This window comes from Lonchura striata, chromosome 22 (genome assembly GCF_046129695.1).
Source record: "Lonchura striata isolate bLonStr1 chromosome 22, bLonStr1.mat, whole genome shotgun sequence".
Classification (NCBI taxonomy): domain Eukaryota; kingdom Metazoa; phylum Chordata; class Aves; order Passeriformes; family Estrildidae; genus Lonchura; species Lonchura striata.
Window position 1 is genome coordinate 10,503,961 of NC_134624.1, and position 20,130 is coordinate 10,524,090.

At 60.2% G+C, this 20,130-nt stretch overlaps 1 protein-coding gene across 1 annotated transcript; it reads right to left on the bottom strand.

Annotated features, from left to right (window-relative positions):
- Window positions 1-2,647: 2,647 nt before the first annotated feature.
- NR5A1 (nuclear receptor subfamily 5 group A member 1) lies at window positions 2,648-18,469 on the bottom strand. The gene is made up of 6 exons (XM_021543806.2): window positions 18,359-18,469; window positions 17,712-17,853; window positions 13,498-14,138; window positions 6,640-6,759; window positions 6,133-6,280; window positions 2,648-2,998 (listed from the first exon to the last, which is right to left on the bottom strand). Exons 1-6 carry the CDS (start codon window positions 18,458-18,460, stop codon window positions 2,751-2,753), a joined length of 1,401 nt encoding a protein of 466 aa, XP_021399481.2. The 5' UTR covers window positions 18,461-18,469; the 3' UTR covers window positions 2,648-2,750.
- Window positions 18,470-20,130: the final 1,661 nt, after the last annotated feature.

Consider the following 20,130-nt stretch of genomic DNA (forward strand, 5'->3'; position numbering starts at 1 on the left):
TCTCCAGCAGGAAGGATGGCAGGTTGGAGGAGCTGGCTTCCCTTGGAGAGCTCCCAGCCCAGGCAGAGCTGACACCCTGCACCCCTTCCCAGCACTGCGTGCTGCCAAGCCAAGGCAGGGGCAGTGTGGGGTCTCACAGGGCTTTGTCTGCTGCTGATAACTGCTCTACTCCTCTCCCGGGTGGGTATTTGTGTTCTGGGGTCCCCTGGCTCCTGCAGCCTCTGCCAGGGCAGCCAGGGCTGTTCTGGGGCAGCGCTGCCAGCCCTGACCCTGGCAGTGCAGGGTTGTGGCTCTCGTTGTGGCTGCCTGGGGGAGCTGGAGCAGCGGGATGGGAACAAGCCCAGCCTGCCCGTGGCAGCCGTGCCCAGGTGCTGCCCAGGCTCCTGTGCCCGTGGGGATGGCAGCACCCCTGAGCTGGGGCAGGGCTGGGACGGGCTGTGTACCAAGCACAAGCACTAGGGAAGCCAGCAGCTGGCTTCAAGCCTTTTCTAAACCAGCTGACATCAATAGCATCTTCTGCTCTTTAGGACAAAAATCCTCTCCCTGCTCCTGCTTGGGTTCCTGCCCGGCTGGCCTGGCCCCTCGCCAGCTGGGCTCTGCTTTCCTTCCCTCTTCTCCTGTTACCTCTGTAGCGTTTAGAAAACAGAAAATGTGGTGGGTTTTTCCTGATTATGACAACAGTAAATGCTGATTTTAAAGACAACCTCCTCTCCTTGTTGCACTGTGTCCAAGGGAAGGGGATCATGTCCAGCTCTACATGGCTGAGCCCAGAGATGGGGGGTTTGGCCATGCTGCAAGGACCAGGGCACTGCCCACTAATTGCCCACAGATGTTGCTGCTCCTACACTCACTTGCAAAATACTTTAAAACTCACTATGGCCATTCCCAGCAGCACTTTGAACCTATCTGGGGTGCCCAATGCCCAGAGGCAAAGGCAGCAGCAGCCCCCTGCCACAACCATGGTGTCCTGGTCCCACAGAGGCAGGTGACACCCCAGGAGTTCACCCACAAACACCCAGCCCTCCCTGTGCCAAGCACCAACCACAAGGCTTAGAAAGACAGCCAAAAAAGACAAAGTTTGCCATTTTAAATGAACTGCAAAATTTATTACAGTGGTTTGCTCCTGACAAAGAAGTTGGTAACCTTCTGCCTGGGAAGAAAGGGGGAGGAGTGGGGAAGGGCAGGGATGAGAGGGAGGAAAGGATGTAAGAGACAGAGAGAGACACTTAAGGACACTTTTCAATTTCTGAAAATAAAATGTCTTTTACCTCCCAAAACATTTTCTCCAGTTAAGTTCACAAAAAGAAGAAGGTGAAACCAAACCACAGACTTCAGGAGGAAAATGCACAAACGTGTTAAAGCAGAGACAAACATGCTCTTTCTTCTGTGTCTAACAAGCTTCACAAACGGCGCGGCTCCGGGCGCAGCCTCTGTGGCTCCTCAAGGCACCGGCTCTGCAGAGCCGCAGCGGCCCCTGGGCACGGGGACATCCCTGCCCTGGGAACAACCCTGAACAACCCCGGCCATGCTGCAGGACCCCCAGAGCTGGGGGCTGTGGGGCAGGGGCTGTGCCAGCCCCGGTGATGGGGCAGAGGAGAGAGAGCACGGCTGAGACCGAGAGAAAGCAACAGTGAGAGTCCAGCACGGCCCAGTTTGGGGGGGCTGAGACCCCCAGTGCTCCCAGTCCTGTCTGTGAGCCCCAACCCCATGATGGGAGAGGGACAGAGAGCTCTCTGCCTGTGGCATTGGCACAGTTGGCACAGCATTTGCTGTCCCCTGGGGACATGGCAGAGCGAAGGAGGGGGCCAGGAGGCCCAGCATGAAGTGCAGGACAATCCTTATTCCTCCTTACCCACTCACTCAGCAGATAAATGCAGGGGGGGCACTGCAGAGCTCCCCAGGTTTCCCCAAGATCCTGGGCACGTGCTGGAGCTTGCACCTCCCTCCTGCCTGGCTGCTCTGCCCCCATTACAGTGGGCAGGAGTGAGCTGTGCCGCCCACGGGCAGCTCTGGGCTCTGGGCACTGCAGCTGCCACAGAACTGCTGCCTCCAGCACCAGCAGGCACCAGGAAAACGCACCTCAGCTGAGGATTCAGCACTGCCCATCCCTGCCTGCCCTGTCTTGGCCAGGGCAGCTTCAGGACAGAGCTGGCAGCAATTGGGACCCGGCATCTGCCCCTTGGGGTCCTGGCACTGCCGCAAGGGCCTGGCATCTCCAGCCCAGCCCCTGCATTCTGTGTGGATTTCCTCCAGAAATCCACCACCTCTGTGTTCTCTAGTGCCTGGAGACACCTCAACCACCATAAAACCACAGCCTGGAGGGGTTTCACCTCCCCTCTCTCCTGCCCCATGCACGAGGGGCCCTGAGACATGGGCAGGGTCGGGGAGGGATGGTGGCAGTCAAGAAACAGCTGGTGGAGGCAGCAGGAGAGGAGCAGAAATAGGAGAAAAGCCAGGACAGGCTTTCCCCTTCCTTGGTGCTGCTGAGCTGGGTTGGCAAGTGACAGGTTTGGGCACCAGGTGTGCAGTGGAGCTGGAGGTCAGCACTGCCGACGGGGCAGTGCCAAGCCACGGCCCTGCAGCCTCAACTGTCCTTGCTGCGTACGAAACCTTCTGGGGCGTTTCCAATAGCAGAGGTTAAATAGCATCACTGAGGAAGGCAGGGTGGGAGACGGCGCCTGCCAGCCCCGGGCACCAGCCCTGCCCCTGCAGGAGGCACTGGGGTGCTGCCGGGTCCTGCGGGTGGCCGCTCAAGTCCGCTTGGCGTGCAGCATCTCGATGAGGAGGTTGTTGCAGGGCACCTCCCCGCTGAGGTGCTTGTGGTACAGGTACTCCTCAGCCTGCAGGCTCAGCGCCCGGACCTCGGCCAGCCACAGCAGCAGCTGGCGGAACTTGTCCGTGGAGTGCGGGTAGTGGCACACCGTGTACTCCAGCAGCGCCGCGTTGGCCTTCTCCTGAGCATCCTTGGCCAGCGTGTGGTTCTCCAGGTACTTCACGTCTGCAGGGGGGAGGATGGGCATGAGATGGTGCCAAACTCACGGGTCTGCCCCATCTGTGCCACACTGTGCTGGGTGGGCCAGGAGGGACCCGCACTCCTGGGTCAGTGTCCCTCCTGCGTGAAAACACAGTGCAGGAGGGGACCCACACCCCATCCCCACCCAGCGTGGGCTCTCCATCCCTACCCTGCTGCCCAGGTCTGCCCTGATGCTGAAGACAGATTCCAAAGCCCCTGGCAGCAGGACTGGTGTCTCCCTGCCCCTACTGCCCAGGAAGCTGCAAAGCCAGAAGGTGTTGCCAGCTGTGCCAGCACGTTGGGAGTCGCTGCCATCAGCCCTCCTTAATTCCTGAAGGCCGAGGAAGCGGCTGAATTAATTCCCTGATAAACCTGGTCTTTCCAATGTGGCAACCAGGCTCACCAGCCTGGAAACCCTAATCCTCCACGCCTCGGCAGGGCCACAGCAGCTTCCCATAATCCTGCTGCCAGCTCCGGTGCCAGCAGGGCAGTGACAGCTCAGCAGGCAGCGGCACTGAGGTGCAGGCAGGGTCAATCGCCCCTGCACACAGATTTCGGTGGCTTTAGGAACCAGTGCTGGGCACTGCCTCATCACCACCTGAAGCTGCACACAGCCATGGTCCCACTCACCTGCCCAGCAGAAACCTCGCTGCCAACCCTGGCACGGCCCACCCAGGGCACGAGGATTTAATGGATTCACTGTGCAGGACAAGGCACTTGGGAGCAGTGCCTCGGTCACAGCCCCTCTGGCTGTGCTGCACACAGACCCTGATGTGCCAAATTCCACCTGGAAACGGGGAAATCTGGGCACAGGGGCTGGCCAGGGCAGCTGGGAGTTTGGGGCTCCCTTGGAGGGATCGTGGTGCCCAAGGCTGCCGCAGCCCGGCCGGGGGTCAGAGCCGGGAGCGGAGTGTGGGGGTCCCTGGAGCCCCAGGGAGGGGAGGCACAGCACAGCCGGGGGCCCGTGAGCCCCCAGGGAGCCCCACCCGGGCCATGCCCACGGCCACGGGCACTGCGGGGGCAGGCACAAAGGGCACAGGTTGTGCCAATTTGCAGCGGATCAGATCACCCTTCCCTTTTCACTCTGACAGCACATTTGCTCCAATTGTCTCCTGCTACCCGGGTTGTTGTTATGAAATCTCTTTATCTGCATAAGGTTATTGTGCATGTCATTAAAAAAAAGAAGTTATATTGATAAATGTCAAATCTATCCCCTGAGTTGGCTCAACAATAGCTAGTTCTACTCGATGAACTCACCTGGTTCTCTGAAAGACCCTATTCACTGTTTAATTGAATATTTGAATAATCTTTTCATTCCTGCAAGGAATAAAGAATGTTGTCCAAATAACATTGACTCACTTCATTTAGAGACACTGCAGCAGTTGCAAAGACTGTCCTGTGACAAAGCCTCCCATCACACATACAGATATGCCTGGGATTATTTCTATGCCCTCAAGTGTTCTTCCTATTCACAGCTCCTTTTGTTTGGGAGAAGCTGCTGATAAATTGCAAACGCTTAAGGGAATGTGGGCTATAAAAGCCTCTCTTCCTCCCCTCCCCAAGAGTAGCTGCTTCATGAATGTAAGTCATGAAATCGAATGATAGGTCAATCCATTAAGGCTCTATTAAGCCCTTCTGTAGAACAAAGCTAACCTGTGCCGTCCTCATAAATATTGCTATTTTGAGAAGCCCTAATTTTAATTAAATCTCTTTACCTGCTCAGGAGAGAAATCTATTTAGAACTCAAATGGCAGCTCTTGTGAACAGGGCTTGGCTTTGACTGTGCTGTGGCAGAGTGGTAAATGTGGAAATTCTCTTGTTAAAGGCAATTACATCCTGCACATAATACACAATCCCGTCCTCTACAGCTGAGCCTACGAAGGGCAAATTACTCCAAGTGAGCTCTGCAATATGGAGAGAAAAAGTTGCATTTGGGGCAAAATGATGCATGGGAAAACACAGCTTTTGGATTCTACGCCCTCCCTGAAAGCCGCTGCTCTAAGGAAGCCATCGGGGGGACAGTGCTCCTGCTCGCTGTGCTGTGCCATGCCAGGGGACACGGGGGGACCCGGGCAGCACGGGGGGACCTGCCCCTCCTGGTGCTGAGAGCGCGGGGCAGCAGCCGGGGCAGGTCCCGGCTCGGGCTACGAGCCCCCCCGGCTCGTTCACTTCCCAGCCTGGGCACTGTTTGTGCCACACCTTATCACTGCTTGGGCAGCGAATTATCGTCTCTCGTTTCTGCGGGTTTCTAAACAGCTCCGGGGAAAGGAAAGCTGAGGGAGGAGATGCTGCAGCTGCAGGACGGGATAGCAGCGCAGCTCCCACCGCCGGGGCCTGGACGGACCCCGCGGGTGCGGGAGTGCAAACACAGAGCCGAGGCACTGGCACAGGGACGGGGCGGGGACGGGGACAAGGCTGGGGACGGGGACACGGCTGGGGATGGGGACAAGGCTGGGGACGGGGACAAGGCTGGGGATGGGGATGGCTCTGCCACAGGCGGCGGGGGGCTCACCGTGCGCTCGGCCGACACAGGGCTCCCAGGGCAGGAGCTGCGCCAGCCCCGGCGCGTTTCGGCCCTGGCAGCAGCGCCTGGCAGGGCTCCGCCGTTATTTAGTCTGGGTGAGGTGGGAGGTGTGAGCTGCGCCGACCGCAGGCTCCGGGCTGAGCCTAATCAGGAGCGCGGAGCGCGGCCCCGCGCCGTGCCCGGGCTCGCTGACGCAGAGCCGGGCAGATACGGGCCCGGCCCGGCCGCCTCTGTCAGCACCCCTCTGTCAACACCCCTCTGTCAACACCCCTCTGTCAACACCCTGTTTTCCGCAGCTGTATCAGCGCCCGTTCCCCTGCCCGCTGTGATGGGCCAGTGACCAAAACAGGCTCCGCTTGGCCAGAGGGGTGACAATGTCCCCTGCAGCTGGAGCAGAGCCCGGCCCCGCAGCGGGAGACGTTTGTGTCCCGGGACAAGAGAGGGGACGTACAGGTGGCAGCTCTCCATCCTGCTCCTCCTTAAAAGCCCCTCTGTCGCACAGCCGGACCCTGGGCTGCGTGTGCCCCCTCCGGCCCCGCTGCCAGCCAGGCTCCGCAGCGGCTGCCCTCGCCCCAGTGCCCCCCGCTGCACTCACCGAGGCTGAAGAGGATGAGGAACTTGAGGCAGACGAATTCGTGCCGGTCCACCTGGAGCGAGTGCAAGTGCAGGACGAGCTCCTGCGCCCGCAGCACCAGCGTGTTCAGGATGGAGCCAGCCTGGGCTGCGATGGCCGACATGTCCACCTGCCAGGACAGGGGTGGCATCAGCTTGGGCAGCCAGTCCCCAGTCCCACCACAACCTGCTGCAGGGCACCTCACTCCCATCCCACCACTGACAGTACAGGTGGGTATATTGATCTCTCCATAAGCAACATTATTCTCCAGAACCAGGAGCTGTGTGGCAGGATGGGACAGGATGGGACAGGATGGAACCTTCTGCACAAGCAGACCCAGAGTGTAACAACACCATCTGCCTGCCCTATGCTGAGCTGGCCACACCAGGACAAAAGAAAGAAAGAAGTCACTCCATTTCCCCATGCAGCCCCTTCCCATCCCCACTGCTCCTCCACAGCACCACCACAGTCCCAGAGGCTGTTTCTCACCTCCTGGCCAGTGACCAGCAGCACGCTGTGCTCCTTGCCATGCTGCAGCTGTCGGTAGATGTGGTCAAACACCAGCAGCTCACTCCAGCAGTTCTGCAGCAGCTTCATCTGGTCACCCACCTGAAACAGAGCAGGAGCAGCACGGCTGACACCCACCGTGCTGCAGTGCACAGCACCCACCCTGTGCCTGGCAGGCATCCCATGGGAGGGGCTGTCCCCTGGGGTGAGCAGGGAGAGCTGGAGCTGCACCCCAGAAAGGGGGACCCTGGGCTGGAGGACAGGAGATGGGCAGGTGGCTTTGCAGAGCTGGCTTCAGAGCAGCTCAACATGTTTCAGTGGCACTTGCAGGCTCTTATCAGCACGGGTCTTCCCCCAGCAGGCACAACCTCCTCAAATCGCACACAAATTTTAACAAAATGACTGTGGGAGGGACACGCGATGGCTGCACAAAGGGCCTTGTGTCCAGACAGCCCCTCTGGATACTTTAAAATGAAAGAAGACAGTGCCCATCCTGGACTCCCTGGCAGGATGGCAGGCTGGGGGGCAGCAGGGCCGTGGGGGAGCCGCCGGGCACGGGACATCGCTGAGCCCTGCAGCTGCCAGCCCGGCCCTGCCCGCGTACCAACGCACACCACGCGCACTGTGCACATGTGCTGCTGTGTGTGTGTGCCCAGAGAAACACCTGGGCCTGTCCCTGTGAGGGGCTGGAGCCAGGACACCGGCTGGAGGGGCCCCCAAAGGTCTCACAGGGCACCGGGCACTGCGGGCAGCAGCAGTGACTGGTGGGATGAGCTGCCAGAGCCAACAGCTGCTTTTGGAAGAACCAAAAGGCCCCGGAGCTGTGGCATGCTGCCTTCCCCACTGTCCTGCCAAGAAACACCACGGGTCACTGGCTTCATCCCCTCAACACTGCTCTCCACTGAGCCCCAACTCATTTCCACAAAGAACTGAACTCCTGCCCTGCCTGGACTCCCCTCTGCTGCGGGGCCAGTGCAGGGAAAGGGTTGGGATTACGGTACTGCCTCCACCCCCGCCCCGAGGAGCAAATCCAGTGCCAGCAGCCCAGCCCTGCAGGGCCATTGTGCTCCCCCGTTAATAGAGGGAAGACAGATGCAGCATTACAGGGCTGGATAATGCCCTCGTTCTGCTGAAGAGGCTGCAATAAACCCGTGCTGGGAGATTGCAAAAGGAATAGAAGCCAGATGAGAAAGAGCTTTATGGTCTCAGAGCCGGCACTCCCCGTGAGCCGCCGGGATTTGTCTCTCAAGGGTGGTGGGTGGCCAGAGCCGGGCGTGCAGCAGCGCAGGGAATCAGATGGGGTGGGAAGGCAGTGACAGTGCCTGCCTGCAGGGCCGTGGGCACTGTGGCTGGGCTGTGGCACCTCTCCTGCCCGCCTGCAGGGCTCTCCCTCATCCCCCAGCCAGTGTAGCAGCAGCCATTCGTAGCCCAGCACTTCAGAGTGTGAGGCTCCTGGTCAGCTGCTCAACAAAACCCTGGGGAAAAGCTCATTGTGCACTAAACCCAAACGGAGACTGTCTGCAGCCGTGGTGACCCCTGCCAGCAGGCGAGTGGCCGGCTGTGGCGGTGGCCAGCCCGAGCAGGGAGCTGGGGCCAGCCCAGCTGCACGATCCCGGCCGGTGCCGAGTGCCTCTGCTCTGGCTCAGTCACGGTGTTGTTTTGGAAGTTCTTTCCTGTGCCTCATTCCTGAGCGGGAAGAGCTCCAGAAGAGACAGACAGAAGGTCTTGCCTTGAAAACTATTCTAAAAAATTAGCTTTTCCAAAGAAAGCGCCTCAACAATTTTGAAATCTTATTTTCTTCCTTTAAAAATTGCTAATCAGCTTCTCCCAAACCCTGAGGGGTGTTTGGCTCTCTCCCTGAAGCCACTCAGCAGCACATTTCACCCTTCGTGGCTGTTCCTTTGCCAGCATGCTCCGATGTGCCGCGGAGCTTCCTGGGAACGTCGCAGTGCACCAGAACCACATGGCCATGGCACGGGGGAAAGTGCCTGGGGACACGATGGAGTGGGCTGGGGGCTCCATGGGCCAGTCAGAGCTGGCTGAGGTCCGTGGAGTTGTCCCCAGCACCAAGCTGGGTGTCCCCATGCCCGGCTGGGTGGCAGCGGGCACCCCCACAGCCCCACTCCAGCGCTGGGCAGGGGCTCAGCCTGGGGGTCACCGCGGGCACCCCGCCCTGGCCTGGCCTGAAGGAGCAGGGGGCTGCTAATGGAGGGCACTCAGAGGCAATCAATCCTCCCAGCCAGGCGGCAGCACACACGCTCACTGTTAAAAGTTAAGCAAAGGATCTTCCTCTTTTAATGTCAAGGCTTTTCCTCGGAGTGCTTTATCAAAGGCCTGATGCAAGCTGTCTTTGAGAGGCAGTCCTTATCTTTTTTTGAAGCGAGCATTTAACCCATATCCAAAACACGTGGTGAAACCCTCCCCACACTGGAAGAGCAATCCTTGATGGGCTGCAACCCACAGAAAATGCAATTCTCCATGGGAAAGGGTCTGGGATGGTGCTGGAGGGGAGGCAGGGCATGCAGAGGCGGGGACGGTGCTGCCCAGGCACGGAGCTGCAGGCCCTGCATGTGGGTGTAGTTTTAAATCTTCTGCAACCTTCCCTGTGGGTTCATAGGTACAAGGTGAGGGAGCCCCTGCAAGTGTTGGGGCTCCCCAGAATGTGCTCAGGCCACGCAGGGATGGTGCAGCCCCACAGCGCTCACTGCTCCCTGCATGGCTGGTTCAGGGCAGCCCCACCTGGGTACCACGGCTTTAGGAAGGAGAGTGACCCACCAGCAGCTCCTCTTTGGCAGGAAGCCCTGAGCTGGTGCCAGGACATCCATCCCCAGCCACGGGCCCAAGCAGCACACAGGTGCCCTGGCCTGTCGTCACCACACAGATGCCCTCCGGGTCTAACCCCATATCTCAGGTGCAGGATTTGCCCCACAGCCCTCTGGCAAGTGTGTGGCACATGTCAGCACCCCAAGCAGCCCCAGCAATTATTGAGTGCAAGCAGATCCTATCACTTTGGCTACTGAGAAGTGTGAAAGTGGATTGGTGTCCACCAGCCACCCGCAATGGAAAACCCACACACGCCCAAGGTGTTAATGGTCAGTGCAGGTCCCCATTGCCCTGCCCAGATACCACCACGATGTTAATCTTAAAACAAATAGCCATCAGCAGCAGTGTGGCCAGGCCAGGATCCCATTCCCTGCTGGCTCCCAGGCTGCTGCAGCCCTGGCTGCACGGGCACCACGACTCTGCGGGCAGGGCTGCGCTGGCCGGGGCGCCACAGGCAGGGCAGCGTCACATTTCCCCCAGTGCATGGGATGCTAAACATTGCTGCAGCATCCACCACCAGAAGGAGATTTTAAATCTGCCAAAAAACGCTCTGGCCATTGGCCAGGAGATGGGGTCAAGATGACCCACATGTTAAAGGCAGAGAAGCAATTGACTGCAAATGGGCTTTGTCGTGGCTCTGGGATCTCTAAGCACAGCTGAGGGAGAGCAGCCCAGCAGACAGACCCAGTGACCACAGGGACCCCTGGGTCTGTGGGAACAGTGCTGCCCTCAGCATCCCCCCATCCCTGGAGCTTGCCTCTGGATGGAAGGCAAGCTTGCCCTTGGCACAAAAGGGCTGAGGAAGGGTCAGCACCACCACCCTGGGGCTGTGCCATGCCCCTCCGGTGGCACAGGGACCCACAGCACACCCAGCCCAGCCTGGCCTTCGGGCTGGAACCGTGGCAATTTGTTTAACATTCCTGGCTGCTCATCCCAATCTAAAGGTCACTGCAACCCTGTGTTCACGATATTGATATGTAGGTATGGCAGTGACACCTATATAAACTAGGCTGTGCAGGACGTGTGTGCATAAACCACACCAAAACCAGACACAATGTGAGCGTGCAAGCACGCGTGCGTGCGTGCACATCCTCTGTCTGTCTCCATATACATATAAAAAAATTACATCTGAAAGGACAAAGTTGCCTGAGACTCACAACCCAACAAAATATATTTCACCCCCGGCCTATATTTTTCTTCCTGAAAAGATGCTGCAAATCTTCCCTCAGTCCTGACACATCTCATCTAGACTCAGTTAAAGTTCGTATTTATGGGCGTCAGCGCTGACCTCTTCCACCTCCGCCCGCGCGGCCTCGCGCCGCGGCTGCCTGGCCGGCCCTCGATAAACAAGCGGGCCCCCAAATCCCCTCTGCCGAGCAGCGTTATTAGTCTTGCCTCCGAAGGCCAGCGCAGTCCGTAATTCTCCTCCTGGTGACACGAGATGAACGCCGCGACATCAGTCTCGCGGCGGATTGGCATGGGGACCCTCGTTTGTCAGTGGCAGACTGACAGAATTACTGGCCCTTAAATGAAACGATATATCTGGGAAGTTAAATCTGTTTTCAATCTGACTGCCCCGCGCCTGCGGGCGGACGTGGCGTGCGAGCCGATGTCAAGAGGCCATTAGCCCCTGGCCCCCCTCCTTCCCCTGGTGCCGTGGTGGAGCCAGGGGGGCTCTCCCCAGTGTCGCCCAGCCCAGCCACCACGCCAGGAGTGTGGAGACAGCAAAGCACCCGTTCTGGCCCTGGGCAGATTGCTGGGGTGGGAATGGGAATGGGAACAAGACTGGCCAGCTCCAGGGGAAACTGCTCCCATTGTCCCCGGGCAGGCACCAAAGGCTCATCCCAACCAGGCGTGAGCCAGCAGTTCCCCACGTCCCTGAAAATTTGCTCCTTCCTCTCCAGGCTCCCTGTGAGGGCCCGGGGAGAAGCCAGGTCTCTGCTAGCAGCCCTGTGGAAAGAGCATGAGTGAGCTCAGGCAGGGCAATCCATGAGGGGCAATCTGCCCACACCTCCCCTTCTCACCTGCCTGCACCTCCTCCCATGTAGTGCCAGCCTGGCACAGTGCCCTGCAGTGCCTTTCCAGCCTGGATCCTGCACTGGGAATGCCAACAGCCCTTCCCTGCTGGGGCTGGGGACCATCACCTTCACACAGACCTTCCTGGGGGATGGAGAGGGCTGCTGGCAGCCCTGCCCTGAGGAGCCCCGAGCCCCCAGAGGGGACTGCCAGTGCCATGGATCCTGGAGATTGCCATGTTCCTCCGTGCTGGCTTTAGGGCAGAGCCATAAACCCTGCACTAGCAGGAGCTCATTTACCGCCCCAGCAGCCGCCTGCTTTTATGTGCCAGGCAGGAGCAGGAATGAGGACTCAAGTTCTCAGACCTGCTCCTGCTTCCCACTGGCTGCTCTCTCATGCCTCAGGAAAAGCCTCTGCCCTGGCCAGGGAGGATGAGCCGTGTGGGGTGGGCAGAGGCAGGGGCAGCCCCAGGTAGGGGCACCGGGGATACCGGGCACCTCTGCTCCGTGCTGGGGCTCTGTGCACGGTGGGAGCCAAGGATGGCCATGCCTCATTCTCCCTCTCCCACTGGAGCCAGGGTGAGCTGTGCGTCCTGCAGTCCCTGGCGCTGGGAGATGCTGGGAATGCACCCCACCATCACCATGTGGATAAGGCAAAAAGTTGAGCCCCCAGGATGGCAGTGATGGATGTGGGCACCTGCTGAGCACTGAACCCCCTGTCCTGAGCATGGCAGGGCAGCTCTGGTACCAGCTCTACACCTGGTAGCTCTGCCCAGGTGAGGCCTGTGGCACTGCCATCCCCCTCAGAGTCCCACGGCAGGAGGAGCAGCCGCCAACACCGATTCACACAGGAACAGCCTATTTTGGTGGCACAATCACGCTGACAATGGAGTTACAAGGCTACACAGCTATACAGCTGGGAACTGAATTTACACTGTTTACAATATCTCCTGCAAAACAACAACCACCCTGTTCCCAAAATCCAGGCTGGACACTGATATGATTGAAACAAGCCCAACCCACCCCCACAATGCCATTTCCTGACACTGTTCTGAACGACAGGGGCTATTTTGAGCCACGAGCCTAGGCCACACTCAGCCCCACAGCACCCATGGCACAGGGAAGAGCCTGGTCCTATCCTACAGGACAGTCCCACTGGGAGAAAGTGATTTTGGCCAAAGCTAAGCAGCACAATCTCATGCTGGAAACACAAGAAAGCACCTGAGTCTCATCACAGCTGCCCCAGGATGTTGCTCTCTGGGTTTTGGCCATGTTGCAAAATTTTCTCTCCCATTTTTGCAGTTTGGGATCTTAGGTCAGCCCAGAACATGAATGGAAAATTTCTGAAAACTTGGCAAGGTGTGCAGGATGGCAGAAGCTGCTCCAGCCCTGCTGACCCTCCCCTGGCCACAGTAAATGCTCAGGGACATTTGCTAGAGGGGATGTCTCGGCAGGGCGGAGGTCAGCTCCGTGTCCCCCAGCCGGGCACACTCGTGGGCTGCTGGCAGCAGACACCACGGCTCTGGAGCAGGCTCGGGCTGCCCCTGCTGCCTGGTGCTAACAGGACCCACCTGACCACATCGATTTTCCTCCTAAAGGCAGGGCAGAGAATTGTCTCAACTATAATTCCTCAATGTTACATTTTTCAATTATGTCTTGAGCTTGACACCACAGTCACTCTGCCGGCGATTGCCTCAACACCTGCCCCTGCCGTGATGAATCTGAAATCATTAGCCCCACACGACAGTGGGAATCGCTTCGGCATCGCAGCCGGGCCCCGGCACCTCCAGTCCTGCAGGGAGCTAGGAGCAGGACTGGCACATGGTAACAGATCTGCAGTGATGGCCCCAGGCTCATGCCCACGCGTGTTTCCCCGTCCTCACAACATTTCACCCTCAGTCCTGCCCACAGCCACATCTCGTCCTCACATCACGGCAGCCTCAGTCCTGCCTGTCCCCCATTGTCCCTGCAGAGCAGCGCCCATCCCACTGACAGGTCCTACCTCCAGCTCCTTGAAGAAGATGCAGCTCCGTGCCCACTCCACGATGGAGAAGAGGGTCTGGTCGGCCATCTTGCACATGAGGCCGAAGGTGCTGAGCTTCTCGTGCCGGCCTTTGCCCTGCTCTTGCTGCAGGCAGGACAGTATCCGTGCCTTCACCTGGGCCTCGTCGGGCTCCAGCTGCAGCAGCTTCAGGATGACCTCGGGAATGTCGGGGGGAGAGCTGCTGGGGTAGGTCTCTGGGTACATGTAAGCAGGCACGGCCTCATGGGCATTTGTGTAGTGGTCAGGGTACTCGGACTTGATGGTGCGGTTGGGGAAGGAGGGGTAGTGGTAGCCAGGCAGCGGCGCGTGGCCAGGCACTGTCATGCCCAGGGAGGGCGTCCCGTAGGGGCTGCGCTCGTAATCCACGGGCGTCAGGGCGGCCGGGTTGGGCGGCAGGGTCTTGGACATGGCGTGGATGCTGTGGATGGTGGAGGACAGGCTGTAGTCACTCTGCACAGGAGACATGATCTGAGGCACGGTCTCCAGCTTGAAGCTGTTGGCTCGGATCAGAGCTTTCTTCTGCTGCTTTAAGGCACGGTCCCGCTTGTACATGGGTCCAAACTTGTTCCTCCCTCCACGCATCCGGTCTGCACGGACAGCTGGAGACAGAGAGAGGGCAGAGACTGCAGTGAACCCACACGAAGAGAGACCAGGCCTCCACAGGGCACAGAGAAAATGCTGGGGGACATGACTTAGTGGCAAAAAGGGTTTGGGGGACACTGGGGAAACCTTCCCAGAAAGCTGACAGCAGATTGTGTCACTCCCAGCCCAGCCAATGTCACCCTCAGAGCGTCTGGCGATTGCAGGAAAGGAGGACACATTTGGCTTTCACTACAAAACGAGCTGGAGGGAAAAGCAGCTTTCATTCCCTGTGGGTTGAGGGGACAGCCCTTAAAGCCTGAGCAAAGGAGGGGATTTGACACTCCCTTTAGTTTTAACAATCCGTGTCACTGGACCAGCCCTGGGATTTCTTTGTATCTGTAGAGCTGGGACCCCACAGTCCCCTCAGGACCCTGGTTCCCTCCATCCAGGCTGCACGTGCTACTTCTTAGCAGATCTCTGCCACTTTTTCGGGCAGCACGGCTGGCAGGTCGCAGTGGATGCACTTCACCTCACTGGACTCAGGCAGGAGGTTTCCAGCCCTGGGGGTGCCAGCCCTGGCGAGGGCTCTGCTGGAGCATCCCGCTGGCAGAGTCCCTCTGACGGCTGCAGCAAAGCACATGCTCCCACCAAACCAAAAAGCCCCAAGGATCTGCCAACGTGCCAGGGAGCAGGTGCTTCTCTGCAGAAGGAGCCTGTCCTCCTGCACTGCCTTGCTGTGCTCCGGGGCTGCTGCCCGGGCATCTCCTCGGAGCAGCCTGGGATCGCTGGGAGGCAGGAGCGGGGGGCTGCGCGCAGCGGAGGAGTGCGCCGGAGAACAGCCCGCAGTGAGCATCAAAGGCAAAACCCCTCTGCTATCTTGTGTTCCCGCTGACAGCCAGCGGGTCTTGCTTTGCCTCTCAGCTGTTACCTCTGCCTTTCTTTCGCCTGCTTATCCTGGGGCTCGCAGCCAGCCCCCCCGGAGAGCTGGAGCACCTCCCCAGCGCTCCCAAGGCAGGCTGGAAAGGCGGAAGGGTGGCCGGGAGCAGCAGCATTTCCAGGACGAGCAGGAATGTGCTCCCAGGAGACCCGCCCTGGCTTCCTCCCTCATTCTTTATTCATGAAAACAGCATCTCGCTGGGAGCGGGCTGCCAGCGGCAGCCTCTGAAGAGAGGGGTTCTGCGTCCCCGCTCCCGAGAGCCGCCCCACGCCCCTCTGGGCAGCCGAGAGCTGTCCCGGGCCAGCTCCTGACTCGGGTCCAAGGGAGGTGGCCACACTCGGACGCGTGCACAGCCCAGCCGGGGTCTCACACAGGCAGACAGGCTGACAGCCCGCACTGGCACAGGCAGGTCTGGTAGCCCTGGCCACAAACCCCAGAGCCAGAGCACACCAAAAAACGAATCTCACACCCACTCGAAGTGATGTTATCCCACCACTGCTCGAGGTCGAGCACAGCGACGCCCAGAGATCACATCCCAAAGCAAACCCCTGTGACCCTGGGCAAGGGTGCTCAGGCAGAGACCCTCCTAGGGCTGCCTGCACTCCCACACGCAGCGAGAGGTGCTCACCGCCTGGTCTCACAAGCCCTCCAGAGGTAACTGCATATACCTCCTCCCCTCTCCCAGCAAGAACACAAAGGGAGAAAAGGCCTTTTAATTCCCTCCTGCTCTGCTTTTCCTGCTATTTGTGTTACACTTGGGATTGGGAGCAACTTGCCATTTGCTGTGTCCCAGCTGACAGCCGAGAGGAAAATGATGCATCCTGACCTTCAGGGCAAGGGGGCTCAAGTGGAGCCACCCAGGAGGTGCCTGCACCCCCACAACGACCCCAAAACCATCTGCAGGTGACTCCCGAGCCACAAACCCACACGGTGGCAGGAGCGGTCTCCAGCACCCTGCAGCCCCCCCTCCCTTCCCACTTGCACTGCCTTGCCTGCTCTCATCCCTGTACAGAGCCCTGGCTGGGGCAGGCTGCTGGCCAGGCTCTGCCTCCCTTTGGCCACCTTTCTTTGCCTAGGCAGGAACACGGAAGGTGCCATGGGTAGTGCCTGCAGGGTGCCCAGGGCTGTGGGCAGCCTTCGGCCAGGGCTGTGCTTCTCCTCCGGGCAAGTTTCACTGCCACCTCCCTTCAGCCACTTTGAAGGGTGCCTGTATCGACACTGTCAATCACCTCCCAAAATCAATCACCTCGAAGTTGCTGTTGTCCTGTGGACCTATAGACTCACCTCCAAAACATCACCTCAGATACTCGGGGTTGAAAAAGCTGGTCTCTTTTTTACTACAAAAGAGACGATTCCATGGGAATATTGCCCTCGGCTGGGCGATTTCTCGTCTGCCCAGCTCTGCTGAGGAGCCAACAGCAAGAAAACGCACACGGAAAGGCTGTTGGGACAGCTCTGGGACTAAAGCACCTCCACATATACACGACAAAAACTGCTGGAAAGGGACAAATTGAAACCATGCATTCTCACCCCGGACACCCCAAGCACTGTCCCTGCCCGTCTGTCGTGGGTCTCCAGCCCCTGCGCAGCGCCCAAATCCCCTTGCGACATCGATCAAAACAGCCAGAGCATGCACCGAGGCATTTAGGGCACCAGTAACTCCAGCCCAGGGAGGAGAGTGGAACTGGGATCTGTTTTGGAAGGCAGCCCACGCCGGGAGTTTGCAGGGGCTGAGTTTGCAGGTCGATGTTGTGTCTTACTCCTGCGCTCCTGCTCGCAGGCTCCCAGCCCGCTCCCGAGCGGGCGGCCGCCCTGCCAGAACACGGAGCGCTTTCCGATGAACCGCGCCGTGCCCCGAGCAGCGAGCCCGGCGGGCGAGGGGCTCAGCCGGGCCACGGTCAGGCGGGAGGGTTCAGCCCACTCCCACCCCTGCAAAACGCAAACGATTTCCAGCGCGATGTGGGGAGGGGGCGGCTGACTCTGGGGTGGGGGGCTCCTTCTGCCTCTGCTTTTGCTCTGCCATCCGTGCCAAAGACCCGTCCCCTCAAATACGTGTCGCTGCCGGATGCCGAGCATTGCAGAACCCGCAGCACGGGCTGTCGGAGCCCGACTCTCATGTCGGGATCCTCTGCGCCGACATCAGAGAGAGGCGGCGGCTGTGGGGCTGCAATCGTCCCCCGGGGGTCAGAAATCCGTTATACTAAATGTCACCGAGAGGAAAAATATAATTCCTGGTGGGTCTGCGGCAGTTTTATTGCGATCCCCATAATTTTTAGCGTTTTTCCTTAAGTCTCGGCTTCTGGAATTAGGTGCTTAAGGAAAACAGTAATTTATTTGCTATTTCCCAACCTTCCTGCAAGCAAAAAAAAAAAAAAAAAAAAAAATCCTGGAAAGTTGAAGCCGTAGCAGCAAGAACCCCGGGGAAACAAACAAAATGAAACAAGGAAAAGAAGGAGACGACGCAAGAAAACGATTTTTTTCTTAACTTAGGAGATAAAAACGGAATCGAAGCACTGGCGGGACTGACCGGCCCGGGGAGGTGGCGGGGACAGCGCGACCGGTCCCGGCAACTGCACAGTCCCCGCACAGTCCCGACCCAGTCCCCGGCCCCCACCGGCCCCCGCCCGCCGTGCCGTGCCCGGGCCGTCCCTACCTTCCAGGCGCATCCCCACGGTGAGGCACTTCTGGAAGCGGCAGTAGGGGCAGCGCTTGCGCTGGGTCTTGTCGATCTTGCAGCTCTGGCTCTCGGTGCAGGTGTAGTGCTTGTTGTTCTGCACCGTGCGCTTGAAGAAGCCCTGCGGCGGCGGGCGGCGGCGATGCGGTGGGCACCGACACCGGCATCCCGGCACCGGCACCCCGTCCCCGCCACCCGCCTTCGGCAGAGGCTCCCGCCGCGCTCGGGGCTCCCGTCGCGGCCGCGCTCCCCTCCCGCCACCGGGCGCGAATCCGCCGCTAACGAAAACGGGCGAGAGAAGCCCCGCGGCCGGTCCCGCCGCCCCGGCCCCTGCAGAGCCCCCTCCCCGCTCCCTACGGAGCCCCGGACCCCTCTTCCCCGTGCAGCGCTTCCCGCACAGCCCCGGCCCCGCAAGGCGCCGGTCACGCAGAGCCCCGGCCCCGCTTCCCCGGCTCCGCACGGCCCCAGCTGCATTTCCCCGGCCCCGCACAGCCCCGGCTCCGCAGCCCCGGTCACGCAGAGCCCCGGCCCCGCTTCCCGGCCCCGCACGGCCCCAGCTGCATTTCCCCGGCCCCGCACAGCCCCGGCTCCGCAGCCCCGACCCCGCGCGCCCCGGCCGGTCCTACCTTGCAGCTCTCGCAGGTGAGAAGCCCGTAGTGGTACCCGGAGACCTTGTCCCCGCAGACCGGACACAGCTCGTCCAGGTCCTCATCATAAGAATAGTCCATCCCCTCCGGCGGCCCTGCTGCGGGACGAGCCGCGATCAGCGGGACGGGATGGGACGGGGAAGGGGACGGAGGGCGGCCCCAGCCCCGGCGCTGGGTGCGGACCGGGAGTGGGCGCGGTGGAGACCGAGCGGCAGGTGCGGGAGCCGGAGCTCTTTATAGCGCCTGGAAGAGCATCTCCATGTTGGTGCGGGCTCACGGCCAGCCCCCCGGGGCTGGGGAACCTCCTCTGGGAGAGCGGGCGGCTCGCGGCGGCAGGGACGGGGCGGGGGCGGAGGGACCCGGCGGCCCGGGGACCGGGGACACCGCGGCCGGGCTGGGGAGCGGCTCGGCCAGGCCTCGGCAGCATCAGGGATCCCCCCAGGGACTCCCCCAGGGACAGGCAAGGGGCACCGCTCTGCGGGAAGGGACGCGAGACCCTCCTTGCTCCCCCACACCATCTGTGGGGAAAAAGTCCCCCAGCCTCTCTGGAGGGTCTGGCCTGAGAGAGGCAGGACCTGCTGAGAAGCAGGAATCTTGGGGCTGGAGCAAGATTCACCAGTCTGGGCAAGAGCCTGCTCTGCTCTGTGCACAGCCCTGGACCACCAGCTTTGTGAGAAAATACCAACACCCTCCACCAGCTGCCCCTGCAGCCCAGGGAGAGCTGTGTGGGGAACACTGGGTGTGCAGCTACTCCTGAAATCTCCTCTGGGGCCACCACTGAGGAGATGAGTTTGGACCTAGCACTGGCCACCCCACCAGGAGCACCCACTTCCAATGGTATCCTGGTCTGCCTGTCAGACAGCAGGTATTGAATCAGTGCTTCACAATTAGGGTTTCTTGATGAAATGTTCCATGACAGCAGCAGATCAGCACAGGGACACCCCAGCTCCCTGCATGTCCTGTTTATCAGGATGCCCCCAGGCCACGGCCCTGGGATTTGGCTATGGGGAGCTGGAGGCTCCAGCTCTGAGCCAGACCCTGGAGCTGAGCCCGTCCTGCAGGGCTGACGCTGAGTCAGGGTGCAGAGCCTGTCCCAGCATGGTGGGACCTGCTGCCAGCACAGCAGCACCGGGGCCTGAGGATCTGGGAGCCTGGAGCCCCGGCACAGCTGAGGACTGAGCTGCTGGCAGTGCCCCGCAAAGGAAAGGCATGGCTGATGGCACCACACGGCTGATCCTGCCAGGCTGACCCTGCATGGTTTGTCCTGAAGGGCTCATCCCACAGATCTCATCCCACCTGGCTCACCCCTCACTCTCACCCCACACACCAGCTGCCCACGGGTAGGAAGCGGCGCTGGCAGGGAGAGTGGCAAACAGGAAACAGGCTCAGTGGAGCATCACCCCAGAGCCACCAGGAATGGAGCCCGGGCTAAGAATAGCAGCAGAGCGGTCTGCAGCGGGGCCAGCCGCTGCTCGGCTGGGAAGGAGCGCTCCCACCCCGGCGGAGCCCCGCGGCCAGTCGCCACGAGCTCCTGGGGGAGCTGCCAGGCAGCCACGGAGCAGGACCTGCCGTTCTGGAAAAGGAGCCCGGGAGGGGCTCTGAGTTGGAAGAACTGAGCAAACACTGTGAGGAACAAAAGCAACCCAAGCCTGAAGGCTGTGATCCCCACCAGCGCAGGATGGGGACAGGGCACAGGCTTGGCCAACCCCAGGAGTCAAGGGGTCCCAGATGCCTCCCATGCCCGCCAGGGT

What these genes read in the sequence shown, in the direction of transcription:
- NR5A1 (XM_021543806.2), bottom strand. Translation starts at nt 18,460, where the DNA reads ATGGACTATTCTTATGATGAGGACCTGGACGAGCTGTGTCCGGTCTGC. An exon ending in TCACCTGCGAGAGCTGCAAG is followed by an intron (nt 17,854 to 18,358) that starts GTAGGACCGGCC and finishes CCGCCGCCGCAG; the next exon opens with GGCTTCTTCAAGCGCACGGT. An exon ending in TCTTCTTCAAGGAGCTGGAG is followed by an intron (nt 6,760 to 13,497) that starts GTAGGACCTGTC and finishes GCTCTGTTTCAG; the next exon opens with GTGGGTGACCAGATGAAGCT.